At 35.4% G+C, this 20,719-nt stretch overlaps 2 protein-coding genes across 2 annotated transcripts; both read right to left on the bottom strand.

The window, feature by feature from the left end:
* Window positions 1–1,242: 1,242 nt before the first annotated feature.
* LOC147298639 (cysteine-rich receptor-like protein kinase 25) lies at window positions 1,243–4,645 on the bottom strand. The gene is made up of 7 exons (XM_086245464.1): window positions 3,775–4,645; window positions 3,117–3,251; window positions 2,900–3,024; window positions 2,549–2,759; window positions 2,194–2,431; window positions 1,915–2,065; window positions 1,243–1,805 (listed from the first exon to the last, which is right to left on the bottom strand). Exons 1-7 carry the CDS (start codon window positions 4,628–4,630, stop codon window positions 1,452–1,454), a joined length of 2,070 nt encoding a protein of 689 aa, XP_086101590.1. The 5' UTR covers window positions 4,631–4,645; the 3' UTR covers window positions 1,243–1,451.
* A 7,985-nt stretch (window positions 4,646–12,630) lies between these two features.
* LOC147298638 (cysteine-rich receptor-like protein kinase 25) lies at window positions 12,631–15,824 on the bottom strand. The gene is given in 8 exon segments (XM_086245476.1): window positions 12,631–12,778; window positions 12,780–12,982; window positions 13,092–13,242; window positions 13,373–13,610; window positions 13,728–13,938; window positions 14,079–14,203; window positions 14,296–14,430; window positions 14,954–15,824. Coding segments are annotated over 8 exon segments (2,067 nt in total). The 5' UTR covers window positions 15,810–15,824.
* Window positions 15,825–20,719: the final 4,895 nt, after the last annotated feature.

Below are 20,719 nucleotides of genomic sequence, written 5' to 3'. Positions count from 1 at the left end.
TAATTGGGAGGGTTGAGGAAAAGAAATTGAAAGAGAAATTGGGTAAGATGAATTATACTATTTAATTTCACATGCATAAGATTAAGGGCCCGCGGCCCGTTTGAAATTGTTGTTGGACACCCAAAAGCTGTTGTGGATAACAATTCTAGGTTACTCACAACAATTTTGGTGTTTGATTAAAAAAAAAAAAACTGTAGTGTCTCACTATTCTAGGTCATTCACTACAATTTTGAAAAGCAGCTATCCACCTGCTTTTCAAAACTATAGTGAATGTTGTTGGGCCTATTAATTACAAATTTTAGTTTCCCAATATATTCTTAATTTTATATTGATTATTAATTATGATATTTTATTTGTACAATTAAAATTATAATATACCTACAAAAATGATATGCATATTTATTTAATTATTTTGATTTTAGCAATTTTAATGCTAATATAAATTTGTAGACCAAAAATTATAAGCAAGAAAAATGCATGGTTTTTACTAAATAAATAAATTAAAAGCACTTTCAGCATCATGTCTATTTTAATAATTATAAACAGCCACAACAGTTTTACATTAAAATTTACCAAATACTAATTGATACTGTTTTTTGCACTCACAACATTTTTGAAAGAGAGAGGAAGGTGCATGGAAGGCTGCTGAAGACTTGAAGTGGGTGGTTATGGTGATGGTGATGGTCTTGGGTATAGAGAATAGAAATAGGTAGTGTGTTGAGTATAATAATAAATTTTTATAATTTTAATTTTATAATTGAGTGTAAAAAATGTGATGGGGATAAAGATAAATTTCTTGGGTTTAGAGAGTAAGAATAAGTTGGGTATAGTGTTGGGTATGTATGTTGAATTTTTATAAGAGTATTTGTGGAAAAATTGTTGGGTATAGTAATAAATTTTTGTAATTTTAATTTTGAAAGTGGGTGTAAATAGTCTGTTGGCCTTACTAATAAAAAAGTTGGGTCTGAATAGCGGCATCTTTTTTTAAAAAAAATCCTAAACTAATTAACTTTTTGGAATGACAAATAAGTATTTTTTATTGTTTAATTATTCTATAATTAACTATGGTTAGCTTATAGAACATATGACATATATTAAGATAGGTGGTGATATTAAACTAAAACAAGATGCTGAGCAAATTTGCTCTCATATAGTTTTCAATGGTGAGTCCTCGGTCGCTCCGTAGTTTGATTATATTTGTACATTCAACTCCATTATTCATTTTCAACTTGGAACATTCTAGGCTGAGTGATGACACAGTCCCATACAACAAAAGAAGTCTTACTTTCCATTACAGCCTATTTAGGCCGTGAATTTCAAGGCAAACACAAACCTTATTTAGCACCGACTTAAACAATGAATGAACCAAACCATTAAAATGGAAAAAGAATAAAAGATATGCTAAATTACATTATAATTTCATAAACCCAGTTCTCATCTTCAATCACTACCTAGCGAGGATATACTTCGGTAATCAAGGAAGCCTCATTTTCCGACGCTTTGACAAAGTTAGTCTTGGATTGATCCGACCCAGTTGTCCCTCCTGAATTGTTCTTCCTTCCCAAACACATGTCAGAACCAACACTACTATGCATAAAAAATGTTGGTTCTGAGGGTATTGGGAGACTGAGAGAGTAGCTATGAAGCATTAGAGCAACAGAAGCCATGGTTGGCCTATCAGCTATATTTTCTTGCACACATAATAGTCCAATGTGGATGCATCTCATTGTTTCAGTTCTTGAACCATTCCTCAATGTGGAATCTATGAGATTTAAAGCTGTCCCTTCCCTCCAACTTTTCCATGCCTGAAATGATTTGTGAATTTGCATGCAGAAACATAATTAGAGATAAACTTCTTTCTTTCGTTGTATTCAATTGCAGTAACAAATCAAAACTATAAATATTTTTACTTACATAGCTTAGAAGATCCTTTACATTCTCACCATGGCGGAAACAACTATTTTTCTGTCCACTTACTATTTCTAAAACTAAAACACCAAAACTATAAACATCGGACTTAACAGAAAAGTGTCCATGCATGGCATACTCTGGAGCCATATATCCGCTGCACATGAACAACAAGAAAGGCCAACTTTAACTAATATGAATGAAGATTCGTGAAACTTTTGATATATATATATATATATAGCTTAAAACAAATAACAAGTCCTTAGAGAATGTTGGGGTACTTACTAGGTTCCTACGATTCGGCTGGTATTTCCCTGAGTTTGGTCAAGCACGAACAATCTTGCCATACCAAAATCTGAAATTTTGGGGTTCATTTCCTCATCTATCAAAATGTTACTAGCCTTGAGATCACGATGAATAATTCTAAGGCGAAAATCTTCATGAAGGTAAACAAGCCCTCGAGCAATGCCTACAATAATTTTGTAGCGCCTATCCCAGTCCAATTGTGCACGCTTGTTTGGGTCTATATATTCATGCAAAATAAGATTTCGGTTATATATGGTGTTTGTTGCATGCCAAACAAATGGATGTAATATACCCTTTTAATGCTAATTAAAAAAAGTTAGAATTTTAGCCATACCAAATATGATGTGATCAAGACTTGCATTGGGGACAAATTCATAAACAAGAAGCCTTTCACTTCCTTCTAAGCAAAAACCTAGGAGCCTAACTAAATTTCTGTGTTGGAGCTTGGCCACCAACAAGACCTCATTTTTACATTCTAAATCTCCTTGTCCAGAATTCATAGAGAGTCTTTTCACTGCTATATCTTCTCCATTGAAAAGTTTACCCTGAAAAAAGATCAAAATAAAACAGACAAATGAAAAGAATAATATTAATTGCGTTCAAGGAATCTGAAACGTAACGTATCTAATTATTGAACATAAATAATGTTGCTCATGTATATATATGTATAATGTTGTATGATTACTTTGTAAACTGAACCAAATCCACCCTGTCCAAGTTTATTTGCTTCAGAAAAATTATCTGTGGCAACTCTTATGGTTTCAAAGTCAAATTGCAAGGATTCCGCAGTTCTTTCATCTACATCTTCGCCTGACGAACAAGTTAACAAAAAAAAGTTCGTTTAGGCTTCGCCAAATCGAATGGAATGTAAATCTTCAATAAAGTTGATTTAGTTTCAGTACCTTGAAGTGCTTCAGGTTTTGCCTTCGTCTTTCTTAAGCAAATATAGATAGATATTATTAGTTCTAGAGAAACAACGATTGGCACAACAATAATGATGATAGTCCAGGATTTGTTACTCTTTGATCCTGCAAAAACTAGAAATCTTCTCTGATTACAGCGTTGTCAATATACATGCATTAGGTGATCGATCCATATCCAGTAGGTAACAATTAATTAATTAATTAATCATGAGTTATCATCAAATTAATAAAGTTTGAGGATCCAACAACATCTGCAACTTATTATAAGAAGAATTGATAGATATGGTGGGATCACTAGGACGTAGCCCAAATTTCCATTAATTTACTGAATTTGATATTTTATAGACTATGATCTTATGACTTTTTATTTAGCAGGTGAGATCTAAATTCAAAGTCCTAAAGTTACAAAGGATAATCGGGTTGGTAGGGTAATAGGTTAGAGTTAAGCTAAGTTCAGAATTTTGTTCCCTCTAATGCAAAGGAAAAATAAAATATTAACGCAAAAAAAAAAAAATAATAACAAGAGTTTTTAACAGAAGAATATGAATTTTTTGGAGGGCGCATCCAAAATTTACCATAACCAAAACCCAATGTTTTGCAACTTCAAATGCAATATGGGACATGTATATATACGTACCTCCTGAAATTGTGGTATTAGTGTTGCTCGATAGTGGAGGAGGAAATATTGGTGGTGGTGGCAGTGGCGGCGAAGGCAGTGGTTCCACAGTTGTTGGGTCAACGAAGCGGTAGACCTCATATCTAAAGTTACAGCTGGGTCTAACAACTCTCCCACCGACTTTTCCGGCACAACATGTTGGGATATCTCCAAAAGCACCATCCAAGCAATCGCTGCACTCTAGCTCCGACAGGTCCGGCGTGCACTGCACAAGTGCATATATTGTTTGAAAAGTCGGAGCGCTTCTGTTTCCGATTGCAAACTTACGAAGAGAACCACCAGCAGCAGCTTCAGTTCTCAGGCCTTCCAGTAAGGTCCTAAGCTCTTGATTGAACCCATCAACACCTGAGGAGGTTACGTTTTGTGGGTTCCATAAATAGAAAGCGGGCATAGTTTCAACGACCCCGTATATGGAGCGGTTTGAGTAGCGTAACATACAATTGTCGTACCAACCAAGAGCTTCCTTCTGGTTGGGACAGAGCTGTGTGAGAGCATGTGTAGAGTCATTAAGGCAAGAACGGCAATCGGAGACGTTGACATCTCCTCTACAGAGTCCGATTGCATAAACTTGGTCGTTGGGGGAGTCTTGGCTGACGTAGGAGGAGTTGTAAAAGCCGTAGCCATTGCCGTTGATAGAGGGAAGGGAGGTGAGAAGGGTATTGAGGTTTTTGTGGTAGCTACTGTTGGTGGTGTAGTTGCCTTTGTCGTTTAAACAGGAGGAGTATAGAAAAGGTGGCTGGGCAAGGGCTAATTGAGTGATGATGAGTAGCAGAAAAATGGGAGAAAGGAAGGATAGAAATCTTGACGGGGAAACCATTTTCAGCAGTGTGTGTTGCCCTTTGCTGGTCTGTAAGGGCTAATGGGCTGGGATTCTAAATTATGATCGATATGTATAGGCATATATATGTGATGAAAACTAGTCAGCGGATCGAGAACATATAATTAAGCTTGGGTTCAATAATGCAGACAATGTAACAAATAAAAATTAAATAATGCTAGAGATACCAATTATTACTTGAACTTTTGTATATAAAATAATTTGGCATATAACATCTTTAATTTCTTATTTGTTACAAATAATTATATCCACGCTAGTCAAGATTCAAAAAATTAAAATATTAGTTTGGCGCTTATTTGGAAAATCAAACAATTTCAGGTACCCTACTTTAGGGCCGATTATCTGGAGTTGTAGATGTCCGATTTAAGTAATGTTTATATGGTTGTAAAGAGGAGATGCATAGCTTTAAATCAAGTATAAGTTTGCTAAATTTGGTAGAGTTTTGATGGGTCCAATGTCGAGCCAAAGTTGAGATAAAACAGGGTCCTTAATTAAAACAAAATAAAAGTATGTGTCCTTCATTAACACGAATCAAAATTAATGTCCTGAAATGAAATAGTCATCAAAGTATGTGTCCTGTTTGTAAATTTTTCCCTATTCAGAAAGTCACAATATACAAATTGACAAATTATATAATACAATCAGTGGGCATGGCAGCCAGCCGCACATGCAGTTCTCACAAAATGACAATTGAGTCATTGACAATAAGATATTAAGATATTTGTTTATACCCAAATTGTATTGTATACAAGGCTTACAAGTTACAAAGTTACAAGCATATAAGCATAAAAAATTAAAAATTGATAATCAATTTATATATAAGCCAAACAGCCCAAGCCAAACAGCCCAAACCAAACAGCCCAAATCAATTTATATATATACGCATAAAAAATTAAAAATTGTATTGTAAATTTGTAATTTGTAAGCCAAACAGCCCAAACCACAAAAATATATAGATTCAGAAAGTGTGTTAATTTTGTTGATCAATTTCTTAAACAATTTTTAATATTCTAAGTCCAAATTGAAAAAATAAAATAAAAAAGGTTTTACCTCTTTTTAGCTTTCTCTTAGATTTTCTTTATTTTCTCTTCAATTGTACTGTGTGATTGAGAGTGATATAGACGAACGAAGAGGTCCAGAGGAATAGAAATAGAATGAATCAATGAAATTATGAAAAGAGAAGATAAGAAAAATTGCAAGAGTACTGTGAATAAAAAAAAAGAAAGCAAGAGAGTACTGGACCACAGTGGAGAACTGGAGATAGATCAGACGAAAAGGAAGAGATCGGAAAAAGTGAAAAGTTAAATCGTTTTGTCTTCTACTACCTTCGACAAAAATTAATATACAATTAATTATTATTATTTTTTAATTTAATGGACTGAAATACTGAATAACATAGTAAGAGGGAGATGCCCAACTTACAATAGGAGGCCCTAAACTAGGCTGGGCCCTAGGCGGTCGCCCAGCCCGCCTAGCCTCAAGGCCGGCCGGCTTACATTTCTATCAAATGATCTAGCAATAGTACTCGGTTTTGACCAAATCATAAATCAACCTTACGTACATACAAAATTTTATTACTAGTTAATTCGATGCATATTCTTACATCTTAATTTGTAGCTAGGTAGGTTCGATCCTTAGATGATATTTTCACTTATCAAACATATATATGTAGCTACTTCTTTGACCAGGGAGGTTTCTACACAGCTCATGCATGTTTGAATAGAAATGTTGACTGAGCGAGATGGGACTGCTAGTTAATCAGTAATTAATGAATTTTGAGGACTAACTGAATATCTTCAAATAAATGGAAGCCTTGATTGAAACGGGAGTGGGGTTGCAGTGGACCACACATCCATTTGCATTCTTATTTATGTTAACGCGTAATATGGGTCAAAAGAAAAGGAATTTTGTTAATTTGTTCTTTTTTTAAATTTGGAGAATTTATATTTTTTGTTTTTCCATAAGATAGTTGATGAATAGTCGAGGTGTTTATTTTTGGAGTAGTAAGTCAAACACTGACTTTTATGCAACGTGTATAAAATGTACCCCAGAATTAAATTTAGATTAGGCTGCCCAAACTATAAGGATTGATAAGCTCTGGAATATGTATATAGTCAAATACCTAAGCCTAAAATATTCTATAGAACAAAATAAAATAGTACTAGGAAGGACGATGATCTAATTACATGATCATAATACCTAATTATTATTGCTGTTGCATATATAATTAATTCCGTGAACTTATCCATTGTTCTTGCTTTAATATATATTCCAGCTGTTGCATCTCTATCTAGCTACCTAGCTTGAATTAAGCTTCTTACCACCCGCTTGGAAATCAATCCTTTTTTTCTTTAATAGCCGAAGCGTTTCGTTCAATTCAGCCCAATTAACAATTTGGGTCTCACAGACTAGCACATGCAATCAATAAATTATATATAGCCAATGTGCCTTTAGCACACGTCTTTCTTCAGGTATGGTTTGCTATGCCCATTTAGGTGTTCTAGATGTATGATCAAACATTGTGATGCATTTTATAGCCTTATTTTGCAAAATTGTTTCTTCAATTCCATGCATGACCCGCTTTTTAGAACTTTTCTGGTCGAATGATGTGGGCATTCAAATGTTTCACCCAAATTTTTGAATAATGGTCTGCTTGTAGTTTAATTGTCAGTCAGTTACAACTCATGTAATTGAGTAAAATTATGTTAAAAATAGTAATTTGCATTGTGTTTCTTTACATGTTATTAATTTGTAAATACACATTTACTAGAAAGTAATTAATACGCATAGGTTTAAAACATAAAAATACGATGGTCACTATAGAACATTTACAACTACTCATACTTATAAGTGTCGACAAACAACTACAATAAGAAGAGGGAACTTGGATTGCATGGGATGGTTTGTGTGAATAGAAACTTAAGGGTGGACTTGGTTTTAGGGATCTTCAGGTATTCAACAAAGCTCTTATTGCGAAAACAGGCTGGAGGTTGGTGACAGCCCCGGATACTTTGATGGCTGTCTGAAGGGGCGCTACTATCCAGTGGATCCTTGGTTACCTTCTCCTACTACTTTTCAGATTCAATCTCCTCCCTTGCTAGCCGTTGATCTGAATTAAAGTGTGTGACTTATTCACTCTTACGGGGGGTGGAATTATGCTCTTCTTTATGATAACTTCCAGATTGAGGAAGCTGACTTAATCACTAGTATTCATTTGGGTTCTGGCCAGCGATGCGATAAGTTAATTTGGCATTATGCAAAAGGGGGGGGGGGGTTTATTCGGTCAAGAGTGGGTATTGGCTAGCTTAAAAGAAAAAAAAAATTAAAATAGTACCAGGATCGAAGGACGAGATCTAATTACATGAACATCAGAATGCCTTAAACTTTTCTCATAAATAAATATATTATTCTTGCTTTAATAATAATATTCCAGGTGTTGCATGCATCTCTAGTTTGCTTGAAGCTTCCTACCAGTTACCAGACGCCTGGAAGACTAATTCAATTCAATCTTTGATATAAAATAGGGTAAGGCTAGGTACTTTAATTTTGTAGTTCGTAATTTAAAACTCCCTAATCACCCTAAAAATTTTCTCTAAAACCCCACTTATTTAGAAACTCTCTCAAAACTCCCTATAATTTATATTTCCTAAATTACTCTCCTGACGCAATTTAATTACAGTTTAATTAATTACACTGATAATGATGTAATATATACACAAATAATTACATCATTATTTTTCAACGAGAAAAAAAAATATATATAATTACACCATTACTTGACAAAACAAAAACAATTACATCATTCAGTTCACTAAAACCTGAATTCAGTTTCACTAAAAACAGTTTCTCTAAAAATTGAATTCAGTTTTACTAAAAACTGAAATCAGTATCCTGAAACTCTAAACCAGAATTCAGTTTCAGTGAACTCAAATTCAGTTTCACTAAATGCACTGAAACTGAAACCCCTAGGCTTTGCCGTCAGCGTTCAAATCTCCGATCTCAAACTCAAACCAGAATACGCCGATGCCGGTGCCGTCATAGTCATTGAAAGGAATTGGGGTTGACCAATGGTAGGGATGGTGGTGACGATTTCTCCGAGCTTGAGCTTGTACAAGACTGTAGTCTTACTAGCGATATTGAGACCCATTTGCATCTCTTTCTTCGCGAAGAGCCTGCTCAACAGCTTTGTGAACGTCAGCCTCATTTCTAATTATCTGCCAAATACATTCATACACAACAGAACAATCAAAATAACACCAGGAAAATCCCTAAAACATCAGGCAAATCGAAATGATATATATCATTCATATCACAGTGAAAATTCAATTAGATCCATTTCATGAGTATCATCAAAGAATGAAAAGGGATTTCAATTTACATGGAGATCAAGATTGATTAAGTAGGCAGATATTAATTTACGGGTTCGGGTTCGAGGTTATCGGGCTTGGTTGATATTAGTGTCACCCGTTAGTGACCTGTTAAAATAACGGGTCGGATCGGGTCAATTCGTGGGTACCCGATATGACCCGTTAAGGAATAAATATATTTTTATTTATGAGATTTATCATTTAATTTGTACATTTCTTAGATATTTTTTATGTGAAATATTTAAAATATACATTTATGTAATAAATATATTTATTTATGTGATAAAATGTATTTATTTATGACATAAAGTATATTTAATTCAAGTTTTTTTTTTTTTGAAAAATGTATATTTTTTTATTAAAGGGTAAAAACGGGTCAGGTCGTGTATACCCGTTATTTTTCGAGTTGGGTTCGGGTTGAAGTTTTTGCCACCCGTTGATTAACGGGTCGAGTCAGGTTCACTTGTTATCGCTAACGAGTCATGTTAGGTTTGACCCAAACCCACTTCACCTGACCTATTTGTTAGGTCTAATTGAGAGGGTTGAAGAGAAGGAATTGAAAGAGAAATTAGGTAAGATGAATTATACTATTTAATTTCGCCACATAAGATTAAGGGCCCGCGGTCCGTTTGAAATTGTTGTTGGACACCCAAAAGTGGTTGTGAATAACAATTCTAGGTTATTTACAACAATTTTGGTGTTTGGTAAAAAAACAAAAAACTGTAGTGTTTCACTATTCTAGGTCATTCACTACAATTTTGAAAAGAAGTTATCCACCTGCTTTTCAAAACTATAGTGAATGCAAGTTGTTGGGCCTATTAGTTACAAATTTTAGTTTCCCAATATATCTTTAATTTTATATTGATGATTAATTATGATATTTTATTTGCACCATTAAAATTATAATATACCTACAAAAATAATATGCATATTTATTTAATTATTTTGATTTTAGCAATTTTAATATTAATATAAATTTGTAGACCAAAAATTATAAGCAAGAAAAATGCCTGTTTTTTACCAAACAAATAAATCAAAAACACTTTCAGCATTATTTCTATTTTAATAATTATAAACAGCCACAACAGTTTTATATTAAAATTTACCAAATACTAGTTGATACTTCATAACATTTTTGAAAGAGAGAGAAAGGTGGAAGGCTAATGAAGACTTGAAGTGGGTGGTTATGGTGATGGTGATGGTGATGGTCTTGGGTATAGAGAATAGAAATAGGTAGTGTGTTGAGTATAATAATAAATTTTTATAATTTTAATTTTATAATTGAGTGTAAAAAATGTGATGGGGATAAAGATAAATTTGTTGGGTTTAGAGAGTAAGAATAAGTTGGGTATAGTGTTGAGCGTCTATGTTGAATTTTTATAAAGGTATTTGTGGAACAATTGTTGGGTGTAGTAATAAATTTTTGTAATTTGAATTTTGAAAGTGGGTGTAAATAATGTGTTGGCGCTACTAATAAAAAAGTTAAGTTCGAATAGCGGGCAATTTTTTTTTAATCCTAAACTAATTAAACTTTTTGGGATGACAAATAAGTATTTTTTATTGTTTAATTATTCTATAATTAACTATGGTTAGCTTATAGAACATATGACATATATTAAGATAGGTGGTGATATTAAACTAAAGGGTTAATTTCATATATATACCTCAACTATACATCACTTATCAATTGGGTACCTTTGGTTCAAAAACTTTCATTCGAGTACCTCAACTTCAATATTTCGTCAACTTAGTACTTCCGTTAGTCTGACCGTTAGGAAGACCGTTAAATGCCTATGTGGCACTGACGTGGCACACGCGGACCCACCACTAAAAGTTGACTTGTCTTAAAAAAAAGCTATATATACAAAAATTAATAAAAAAATAAAAAAAACCATTAAAATTATATAAAATTGAAAAAAAAAAAGCCAACCCTCACCTAGCACCCTCCCTCCCCTTCCTCCCCCACCCTTCCCCCAACCAGGCCACCCCCTCCACCTTCCCCGCCCTTCCTCCCCAAACCCAGGCCACCCCCCACCTCCTCCGGCCTGCCCCCACAAACCCAACCCCCCTGGCCCACCCCTCCACCTCCCTCGCCCCTCCCCTCCAAATCTAGGCCACCCCCCACCTCCCCCGCCCTTCCCCCCCAAACCCAGGCCACCCCCTCCACCTCCCTCGCCCCTCCCCCCCAAACCCAGGCCACCCCTTCCACCTCCCTCACCCCTCACCCTCAAACCCGAACAACGAGTCCTCCACCTCAGCCTTCCATGAGAAGAAGAAGCAGGTCTCCGTCAACTACGATCAGGGCACTCACCACGTCCCCACCCGAGTTCGCGGCCTCGGCAAGCAAGACATCCCCAAACGCCACCGTTTAAGGGTCCAAACCGAGCGTTTCCAGAAGGACTGGGCCGTCTCCGACGTTGTGAGCTGGGTCTACGACCTCAGCCACTGGGATGACATCGAAGGCTTGCTCAACCGATGGGTCGGACGCTTCGCCAAGAACAACTTCCCCATTATCATCAAAGTAGGATTTCATTTTAATTTTTGTAAACTTTTAATGTTAATTTGGGTTTGGGTTTGTGTTTGTAAAATGAGTTTTTTTTTTTGGTAGGAAATGACAGAGAGAGGTTCGGTGGAGCACTGTGTGCAAGTGTTCGTGCAAATTGAGGGTGAGGGGCGTCGGGGAAGAGGAAGAGGAAGAGGCTGGGTTGGGCAGGATAGGGGTGGGCTGGGATGGGGGGGTGCGATGGAGCTGGCTGGGGCTGGGTTGCAGAAAGAGGTGTTGCAGAAGGGAGGGAAGGCAGAGAGAAAGAGAAAGAGAAAGTGAGAGGAGGGAGGTAGGTCGGGTCTGGTCGGGGTGGGGTGGCGGGGGGAAGGACGGGGGATGTGGAGGGGGTGGCCTGGGTGAGGGAAGGGTGAGGGAGGAAGGGGGAATGAAATGGCTAGGTGGGGAGGTGAGGCCGGGCAGGGAAGGCCGGGCCTGGCTTTTTTTTTTTTTTTTCTTTTTCAATTTTATATAATTTTAAGGGTTTTATTGATTTTTTTATTAATTTTTGTCCACGTGGCTTTTTTAAAAGACAAGTCAACGTTTAGTGGTGGGTCCGCTTATGCCATGTCAGCGCCACATAGGCAGTTAACGGTCCTTCTAACGGTCAAAGTAACGGAGGTACTAAGTTGACAAAATATTGAAGTTGATGTACCCGAATGAAAGTTTTTGAACATGAGATACCCAGTTGACAAGTGATGTATAGTTGAGGTATATATTTGTAATTAACCCTAAACTAAAACAAGATGCTGAGCAAATTTACTAGCATATAGTTTTCAATGGCGAGTCATCGGTCGCTCCGTAGTTTGATTATATTTGTACATTCAACTCCATTATTCATTTTCGACTTGGAACATTCTAGGCTGAGTGATGACACTGTCCCATAGAACAAAAGAAGTCTTACTTTCCATTACATCTTATATAGGCCGTGAATTGCAAGGCATACACAAACCTTATTTAGCACCTACTTAAACAATGAATGAACCAAACCATTAAAATGGAAAAAGAATAAAAGGGATGCTAACTTACATTATAATTTCATAAACCCAGTTTTCATCTTCAATCACTATCTAGCGAGGATATACTTCGGTAATCAAGGAAGCCTTATTTTCCGACGCTTTGACAAAGTTAGTCTTGGATTGATCCGACCCAGTTGTCCCTCCTAAATTATTCTCCCATCCCAAACACATGTCAGAACCATCACTACTATGCATAAAATGATGGTTCTGCGGGTATTGGGAGACTGAGAGAGTAGCTATTAAGCATTAGAGCAACAAAAGCCATGGTTGGCCTATCAGCTATATTTTCTTGCACACATAATAGTCCAATGTGGATGCATCTCATTGTTTCAGTTCTTGAACCATTCCTCAATGTGGAATCTATGAGATTTAAAGCTGTCCCTTCCCTCCAACTTTTCCATGCCTAAAATGATTTGTGAATTTGCATGCAGAAACAAAATTAGAGATAAACTTCTTTCTTTCGTTGTATTCAATTGCAGTAACAAATCAAAACTATAAATATTTTTACTTACATAGCTTAGAAGATCCTTTACATTCTCACCATGGCGGAAACAACTATTTTTCTGTCCACTTACTATTTCTAAAACTAAAACACCAAAACTATAAACATCGGACTTAACAGAAAAGTGTCCATGCATGGCATACTCTGGAGCCATATATCCGCTGCACATGAACAACAAGAAAGGCCAACTTTAACTAATATGAATGAAGATTCGTGAAACTTTTGATATATATATATATATATATAGCTTAAAACAAATAACAAGTCCTTAGAGAATGTTGGGGTACTTACTAGGTTCCTACGATTCGGCTGGTATTTCCCTGAGTTTGGTCAAGCACGAACAATCTTGCCATACCAAAATCTGAAATTTTGGGGTTCATTTCCTCATCTATCAAAATGTTACTAGCCTTGAGATCACGATGAATAATTCTAAGGCGAGAATCTTCATGAAGGTAAACAAGCCCTCGAGCAATGCCTACAATAATTTTGTAGCGCCTATCCCAGTCCAACTGTGCACGCTTGTTTGGGTCTATATATTCATGCAAAATAAGATTTCGGTTATATATGGTGTTTGTTGCATGCCAAACAAATGGATGTAATATACCCTTTTAATGCTAATTAAAAAAAGTTAGAATTTTAGCCATACCAAATATGATGTGATCAAGACTTGCATTGGGGACAAATTCATAAACAAGAAGCCTTTCACTTCCTTCTAAGCAAAAACCTAGGAGCCTAACTAAATTTCTGTGTTGGAGCTTGGCCACCAACAAGACCTCATTTTTACATTCTAAATCTCCTTGTCCAGAATTCATAGAGAGTCTTTTCACTGCTATATCTTCTCCATTGAAAAGTTTACCCTGAAAAAAGATCAAAATAAAACAGACAAATGAAAAGAATAATATTAATTGCGTTCAAGGAATCTGAAACGTAACGTATCTAATTATTGAACATAAATAATGTTGCTCATGTATATATATGTATAATGTTGTATGATTACTTTGTAAACTGAACCAAATCCACCCTGTCCAAGTTTATTTGCTTCAGAAAAATTATCTGTGGCAACTCTTATGGTTTCAAAGTCAAATTGCAAGGATTCCGCAGTTCTTTCATCTACATCTTCGCCTGACGAACAAGTTAACAAAAAAAAGTTCGTTTAGGCTTCGCCAAATCGAATGGAATGTAAATCTTCAATAAAGTTGATTTAGTTTCAGTACCTTGAAGTGCTTCAGGTTTTGCCTTCGTCTTTCTTAAGCAAATATAGATAGATATTATTAGTTCTAGAGAAACAATGATTGGCACAACAATAATGATGATAGTCCAGGATTTGTTACTCTTTGATCCTGCAAAAACTAGAAATCTTCTCTGATTACAGCGTTGTCAATATACATGCATTAGGTGATCGATCCATATCCAGTAGGTAACAATTAATTAATTAATTAATCATGAGTTATCATCAAATTAATAAAGTTTGAGGATCCAACAACATCTGCAACTTATTATAAGAAGAATTGATAGATATGGTGGGATCACTAGGACGTAGCCCAAATTTCCATTAATTTACTGAATTTGATATTTTATAGACTATGATCTTATGACTTTTTATTTAGCAGGTGAGATCTAAATTCAAAGTCCTAAAGTTACAAAGGATAATCGGGTTGGTAGGGTAATAGGTTAGAGTTAAGCTAAGTTCAGAATTTTGTTCCCTCTAATGCAAAGGAAAAATAAAATATTAACGCAAAAAAAAAAAAATAATAACAAGAGTTTTTAACAGAAGAATATGAATTTTTTGGAGGGCGCATCCAAAATTTACCATAACCAAAACCCAATGTTTTGCAACTTCAAATGCAATATGGGACATGTATATATACGTACCTCCTGAAATTGTGGTATTAGTGTTGCTCGATAGTGGAGGAGGAAATATTGGTGGTGGTGGCAGTGGCGGCGAAGGCAGTGGTTCCACAGTTGTTGGGTCAACCAAGCGGTAGACCTCATATCTAAAGTTACAGCTGGGTCTAACAACTCTCCCACCGACTTTTCCGGCACAACATGTTGGGATATCTCCAAAAGCACCATCCAAGCAATCGCTGCACTCTAGCTCCGACAGGTCCGGCGTGCACTGCACAAGTGCATATATTGTTTGAAAAGTCGGAGCGCTTCTGTTTCCGATTGCAAACTTACGAAGAGAACCACCAGCAGCAGCTTCAGTTCTCAGGCCTTCCAGTAAGGTCCTAAGCTCTTGATTGAACCCATCAACACCTGAGGAGGTTACGTTTTGTGGGTTCCATAAATAGAAAGCGGGCATAGTTTCAACGACCCCGTATATGGAGCGGTTTGAGTAGCGTAACATACAATTGTCGTACCAACCAAGAGCTTCCTTCTGGTTGGGACAGAGCTGTGTGAGAGCATGTGTAGAGTCATTAAGGCAAGAACGGCAATCGGAGACGTTGACATCTCCTCTACAGAGTCCGATTGCATAAACTTGGTCGTTGGGGGAGTCTTGGCTGACGTAGGAGGAGTTGTAAAAGCCGTAGCCATTGCCGTTGATAGAGGGAAGGGAGGTGAGAAGGGTATTGAGGTTTTTGTGGTAGCTACTGTTGGTGGTGTAGTTGCCTTTGTCGTTTAAACAGGAGGAGTATAGAAAAGGTGGCTGGGCAAGGGCTAATTGAGTGATGATGAGTAGCAGAAAAATGGGAGAAAGGAAGGATAGAAATCTTGACGGGGAAACCATTTTCAGCAGTGTGTGTTGCCCTTTGCTGGTCTGTAAGGGCTAATGGGCTGGGATTCTAAATTATGATCGATATGTATAGGCATATATATGTGATGAAAACTAGTCAGCGGATCGAGAACATATAATTAAGCTTGGGTTCAATAATGCAGACAATGTAACAAATAAAAATTAAATAATGCTAGAGATACCAATTATTACTTGAACTTTTGTATATAAAATAATTTGGCATATAACATCTTTAATTTCTTATTTGTTACAAATAATTATATCCACGCTAGTCAAGATTCAAAAAATTAAAATATTAGTTTGGCGCTTATTTGGAAAATCAAACAATTTCAGGTACCCTACTTTAGGGCCGATTATCTGGAGTTGTAGATGTCCGATTTAAGTAATGTTTATATGGTTGTAAAGAGGAGATGCATAGCTTTAAATCAAGTATAAGTTTGCTAAATTTGGTAGAGTTTTGATGGGTCCAATGTCGAGCCAAAGTTGAGATAAAACAGGGTCCTTAATTAAAACAAAATAAAAGTATGTGTCCTTCATTAACACGAATCAAAATTAATGTCCTGAAATGAAATAGTCATCAAAGTATGTGTCCTGTTTGTAAATTTTTCCCTATTCAGAAAGTCACAATATACAAATTGACAAATTATATAATACAATCAGTGGGCATGGCAGCCAGCCGCACATGCAGTTCTCACAAAATGACAATTGAGTCATTGACAATAAGATATTAAGATATTTGTTTATACCCAAATTGTATTGTATACAAGGCTTACAAGTTACAAAGTTACAAGCATATAAGCATAAAAAATTAAAAATTGATAATCAATTTATATATAAGCCAAACAGCCCAAGCCAAACAGCCCAAACCAAACAGCCCAAATCAATTTATATATATACGCATAAAAAATTAAAAATTGTATTGTAAATTTGTAATTTGTAAGCCAAACAGCCCAAACCACAAAAATATATAGATTCAGAAAGTGTGTTAATTTTGTTGATCAATTTCTTAAACAATTTTTAATATTCTAAGTCCAAATTGAAAAAATAAAATAAAAAAGGTTTTACCTCTTTTTAGCTTTCTCTTAGATTTTCTTTATTTTCTCTTCAATTGTACTGTGTGATTGAGAGTGATATAGACGAACGAAGAGGTCCAGAGGAATAGAAATAGAATGAATCAATGAAATTATGAAAAGAGAAGATAAGAAAAATTGCAAGAGTACTGTGAATAAAAAAAAAGAAAGCAAGAGAGTACTGGACCACAGTGGAGAACTGGAGATAGATCAGACGAAAAGGAAGAGATCGGAAAAAGTGAAAAGTTAAATCGTTTTGTCTTCTACTACCTTCGACAAAAATTAATATACAATTAATTATTATTATTTTTTAATTTAATGGACTGAAATACTGAATAACATAGTAAGAGGGAGATGCCCAACTTACAATAGGAGGCCCTAAACTAGGCTGGGCCCTAGGCGGTCGCCCAGCCCGCCTAGCCTCAAGGCCGGCCGGCTTACATTTCTATCAAATGATCTAGCAATAGTACTCGGTTTTGACCAAATCATAAATCAACCTTACGTACATACAAAATTTTATTACTAGTTAATTCGATGCATATTCTTACATCTTAATTTGTAGCTAGGTAGGTTCGATCCTTAGATGATATTTTCACTTATCAAACATATATATGTAGCTACTTCTTTGACCAGGGAGGTTTCTACACAGCTCATGCATGTTTGAATAGAAATGTTGACTGAGCGAGATGGGACTGCTAGTTAATCAGTAATTAATGAATTTTGAGGACTAACTGAATATCTTCAAATAAATGGAAGCCTTGATTGAAACGGGAGTGGGGTTGCAGTGGACCACACATCCATTTGCATTCTTATTTATGTTAACGCGTAATATGGGTCAAAAGAAAAGGAATTTTGTTAATTTGTTCTTTTTTTAAATTTGGAGAATTTATATTTTTTGTTTTTCCATAAGATAGTTGATGAATAGTCGAGGTGTTTATTTTTGGAGTAGTAAGTCAAACACTGACTTTTATGCAACGTGTATAAAATGTACCCCAGAATTAAATTTAGATTAGGCTGCCCAAACTATAAGGATTGATAAGCTCTGGAATATGTATATAGTCAAATACCTAAGCCTAAAATATTCTATAGAACAAAATAAAATAGTACTAGGAAGGACGATGATCTAATTACATGATCATAATACCTAATTATTATTGCTGTTGCATATATAATTAATTCCGTGAACTTATCGATTGTTCTTGCTTTAATATATATTCCAGCTGTTGCATCTCTATCTAGCTACCTAGCTTGAATTAAGCTTCTTACCACCCGCTTGGAAATCGATCCTTTTTTTCTTTAATAGCCGAAGCATTTCGTTCAATTCAGCCCAATTAACAATTTGGGTCTCACAGATTAGCACATGCAATCAATATATTATATATAGCCAATGTGCCTTTAGCACACGTCTTTCTTCAGGTATGGTTTGCTATGCCCATTTAGGTGTTCTAGATGTATGATCAAACATTGTGATGCATTTTATAGCCTTATTTTGCAAAATTGTTTCTTCAATTCCATGCATGACCCGCTTTTCTGGTCGAATGATGTGGGGATTCAAATGTTTGACCCAAATTTTTGAATAATGGTCTGCTTGTAGTTTAATTGTCAGTCAGTTACAACTCATGTAATTGAGTAAAATTATGTTAAAAATAGTAATTTGCATTGTGTTTCTTTACATGTTATTAATTTGTAAAGACACATTTACAAGAAAGTAATTAATACGCATAGGTTTAAAACATAAAAATACGATGGTCACTATAGAACATTTACAACTACTCATACTTATAAGTGTCGACAAACAACTACAATAAGAAGAGGGAACTTGGATTGCATGGGATGGTTTGTGTGAATAGAAACTTAAGGGTGGACTTGGTTTTAGGGATCTTCAGGTATTCAACAAAGCTCTTATTGCGAAAACAGGCTGGAGGTTGGTGACAGCCCCGGATACTTTGATGGCTGTCTGAAGGGGCGCTACTATCCAGTGGATCCTTGGTTACCTTCTCCTACTACTTTTCAGATTCAATCTCCTCCCTTGCTAGCCGTTGATCTGAATTAAAGTGTGTGACTTATTCACTCTTACGGGGGGTGGAATTATGCTCTTCTTTATGATAACTTCCAGATTGAGGAAGCTGACTTAATCACTAGTATTCATTTGGGTTCTGGCCAGCGATGCGATAAGTTCATTTGGCATTATGCAAAAGGGGGGGGGTTTATTCGGTCAAGAGTGGGTATTGGCTAGCTAAGAGCCTTAAGGTTACTGAATATGCTGCTGGTGGCTCGTCTACTGATACAAATCAACATCAATTCTGGCGGAAACTCTGGCAGTTGCAGGTGCCTAGTAAGATAAAAAAAAAATTTATGGCGGTGCTGCAGACATATCATACCTTGTGATGCGAATATGTTTAAAGGGGAGCTGCAGATTGATGCCCGGTGTCTTCGCTGCACGCTTTGTGGAGTTGTAAATTTTCCAAAGCCGTGTGGCCGGCGGTTTTCGGTGATCTCGGCGACGGTGGGGTGGCCGATGGGCGGCGGTTTTGATGAGGTTTTTCAGTTCAGTGGGCGGCGCTGCAATGGTGTCGCACACTCTTTGGCTCAGTATGTTCTTTCTCACACGGGAGTGAGTGTTTTTTAGTATATTTTGCCTATTTGGCTTTTGGATGCTGTATATTGCATAATCTGTCTTAATAAAATTTCAGCCATTGGCTTTCAAAAAAAAAAAAAAAAAAAAAGGTTTTAATTTGGTGAGTTTGTTTATGATCAAAGAGTGTGTAGCGGGTGTTTAGATCATTAAGTGTAAAAAATATAGTTTTTCATTATAAGAAAATTCTGCCACAAAACATAGATGACATATATATACTTACGTTCAATATTAAAATTTTTAATTGACATGAAAATTAGAGCACCCTAATATTACCCTTTGGAAAAAAAATTTGTGCCATATTAGGGCCAAGGAATAAAATTTTGAGTTTCGAGGAAATTTCGATGGAAATTTCGATGGAAATTTCGACGGAAATTTCGAAGATTTTTAAATTTCGACAAAAATTCGACGGAAACGATGGAAATTATTATCAAAATACGGAAATTTTGAATGAAACTTCACAATATGTTTATTTAACATATTATCTACTACATTGATAAAAAACATTGAAAAAAACCAAATTATATGGTAGGTTTCATGTGATATGTGATGAATATAATGCGCGCTGGAGGCAAATACTATGAAATAAAATTAGTATCATGAATAAATAAAATTAATATATTATTTATACTCTATAATATATACACTAAATTCTATATACTTTATAATTTATACTCTATATTATTTAAGATATTGTATAGAATATTAGGGTTTAGGTCCTTTAGGATATTTTTAATTATTTTTTATATAAAAAGGTATTAGAGTTTATTGGTTTAGGGTTTAAAAACAATTAAACGAAACTCCAACACGGCCAAACGAAATCTCAAATCATTTTTTTTTCAATTGCCCAAAAACCTCAAACTAGGATATGGTATATGATATTAGGGTTTAGGCTCTTTAGAGTATTTTAAATTATTTTTTATATTGAAATATATTAGAGTTTACAAATTTAGAGTTTAAAAACAACTAAATGAAACTCCAAAAAAGCCAAATAAAAACCCAAACTATTTTATTTTCTTTACAATTGCTCAAAGGCCCCAAACTCCAATCTACCCTAAACCTTTTAATTTTTTTTCTCTTTCTTACTTTTTTTTTCTTCTTCTTTTTCTTTTTTCTTTTCTTTTTTTTCTTTTCTTTTTTTCTTCTTCTTTTTCTTTCCTTCTTTTTCTTTTTTTCCTTTCTTTTTTTTTCTCCCTTTT

This window comes from Dryas octopetala, chromosome 1, assembly GCF_963921425.1.
Source record: "Dryas octopetala chromosome 1, drDryOcto1.1, whole genome shotgun sequence".
In the NCBI taxonomy this organism is placed as follows: Eukaryota; Viridiplantae; Streptophyta; class Magnoliopsida; order Rosales; family Rosaceae; genus Dryas; species Dryas octopetala.
The sequence above is the reverse complement of the archived record's forward strand: the minus strand, read 5'-3'. Positions and strand labels throughout refer to the sequence as shown.

What these genes read in the sequence shown, in the direction of transcription:
- LOC147298639 (XM_086245464.1), bottom strand. Translation starts at nt 4,630, where the DNA reads ATGGTTTCCCCGTCAAGATTTCTATCCTTCCTTTCTCCCATTTTTCTG. An exon ending in TAATACCACAATTTCAGGAG is followed by an intron (nt 3,252 to 3,774) that starts GTACGTATATAT and finishes GAAGATTTCTAG; the next exon opens with TTTTTGCAGGATCAAAGAGT. An exon ending in AAAACCTGAAGCACTTCAAG is followed by an intron (nt 3,025 to 3,116) that starts GTACTGAAACTA and finishes CTTGTTCGTCAG; the next exon opens with GCGAAGATGTAGATGAAAGA.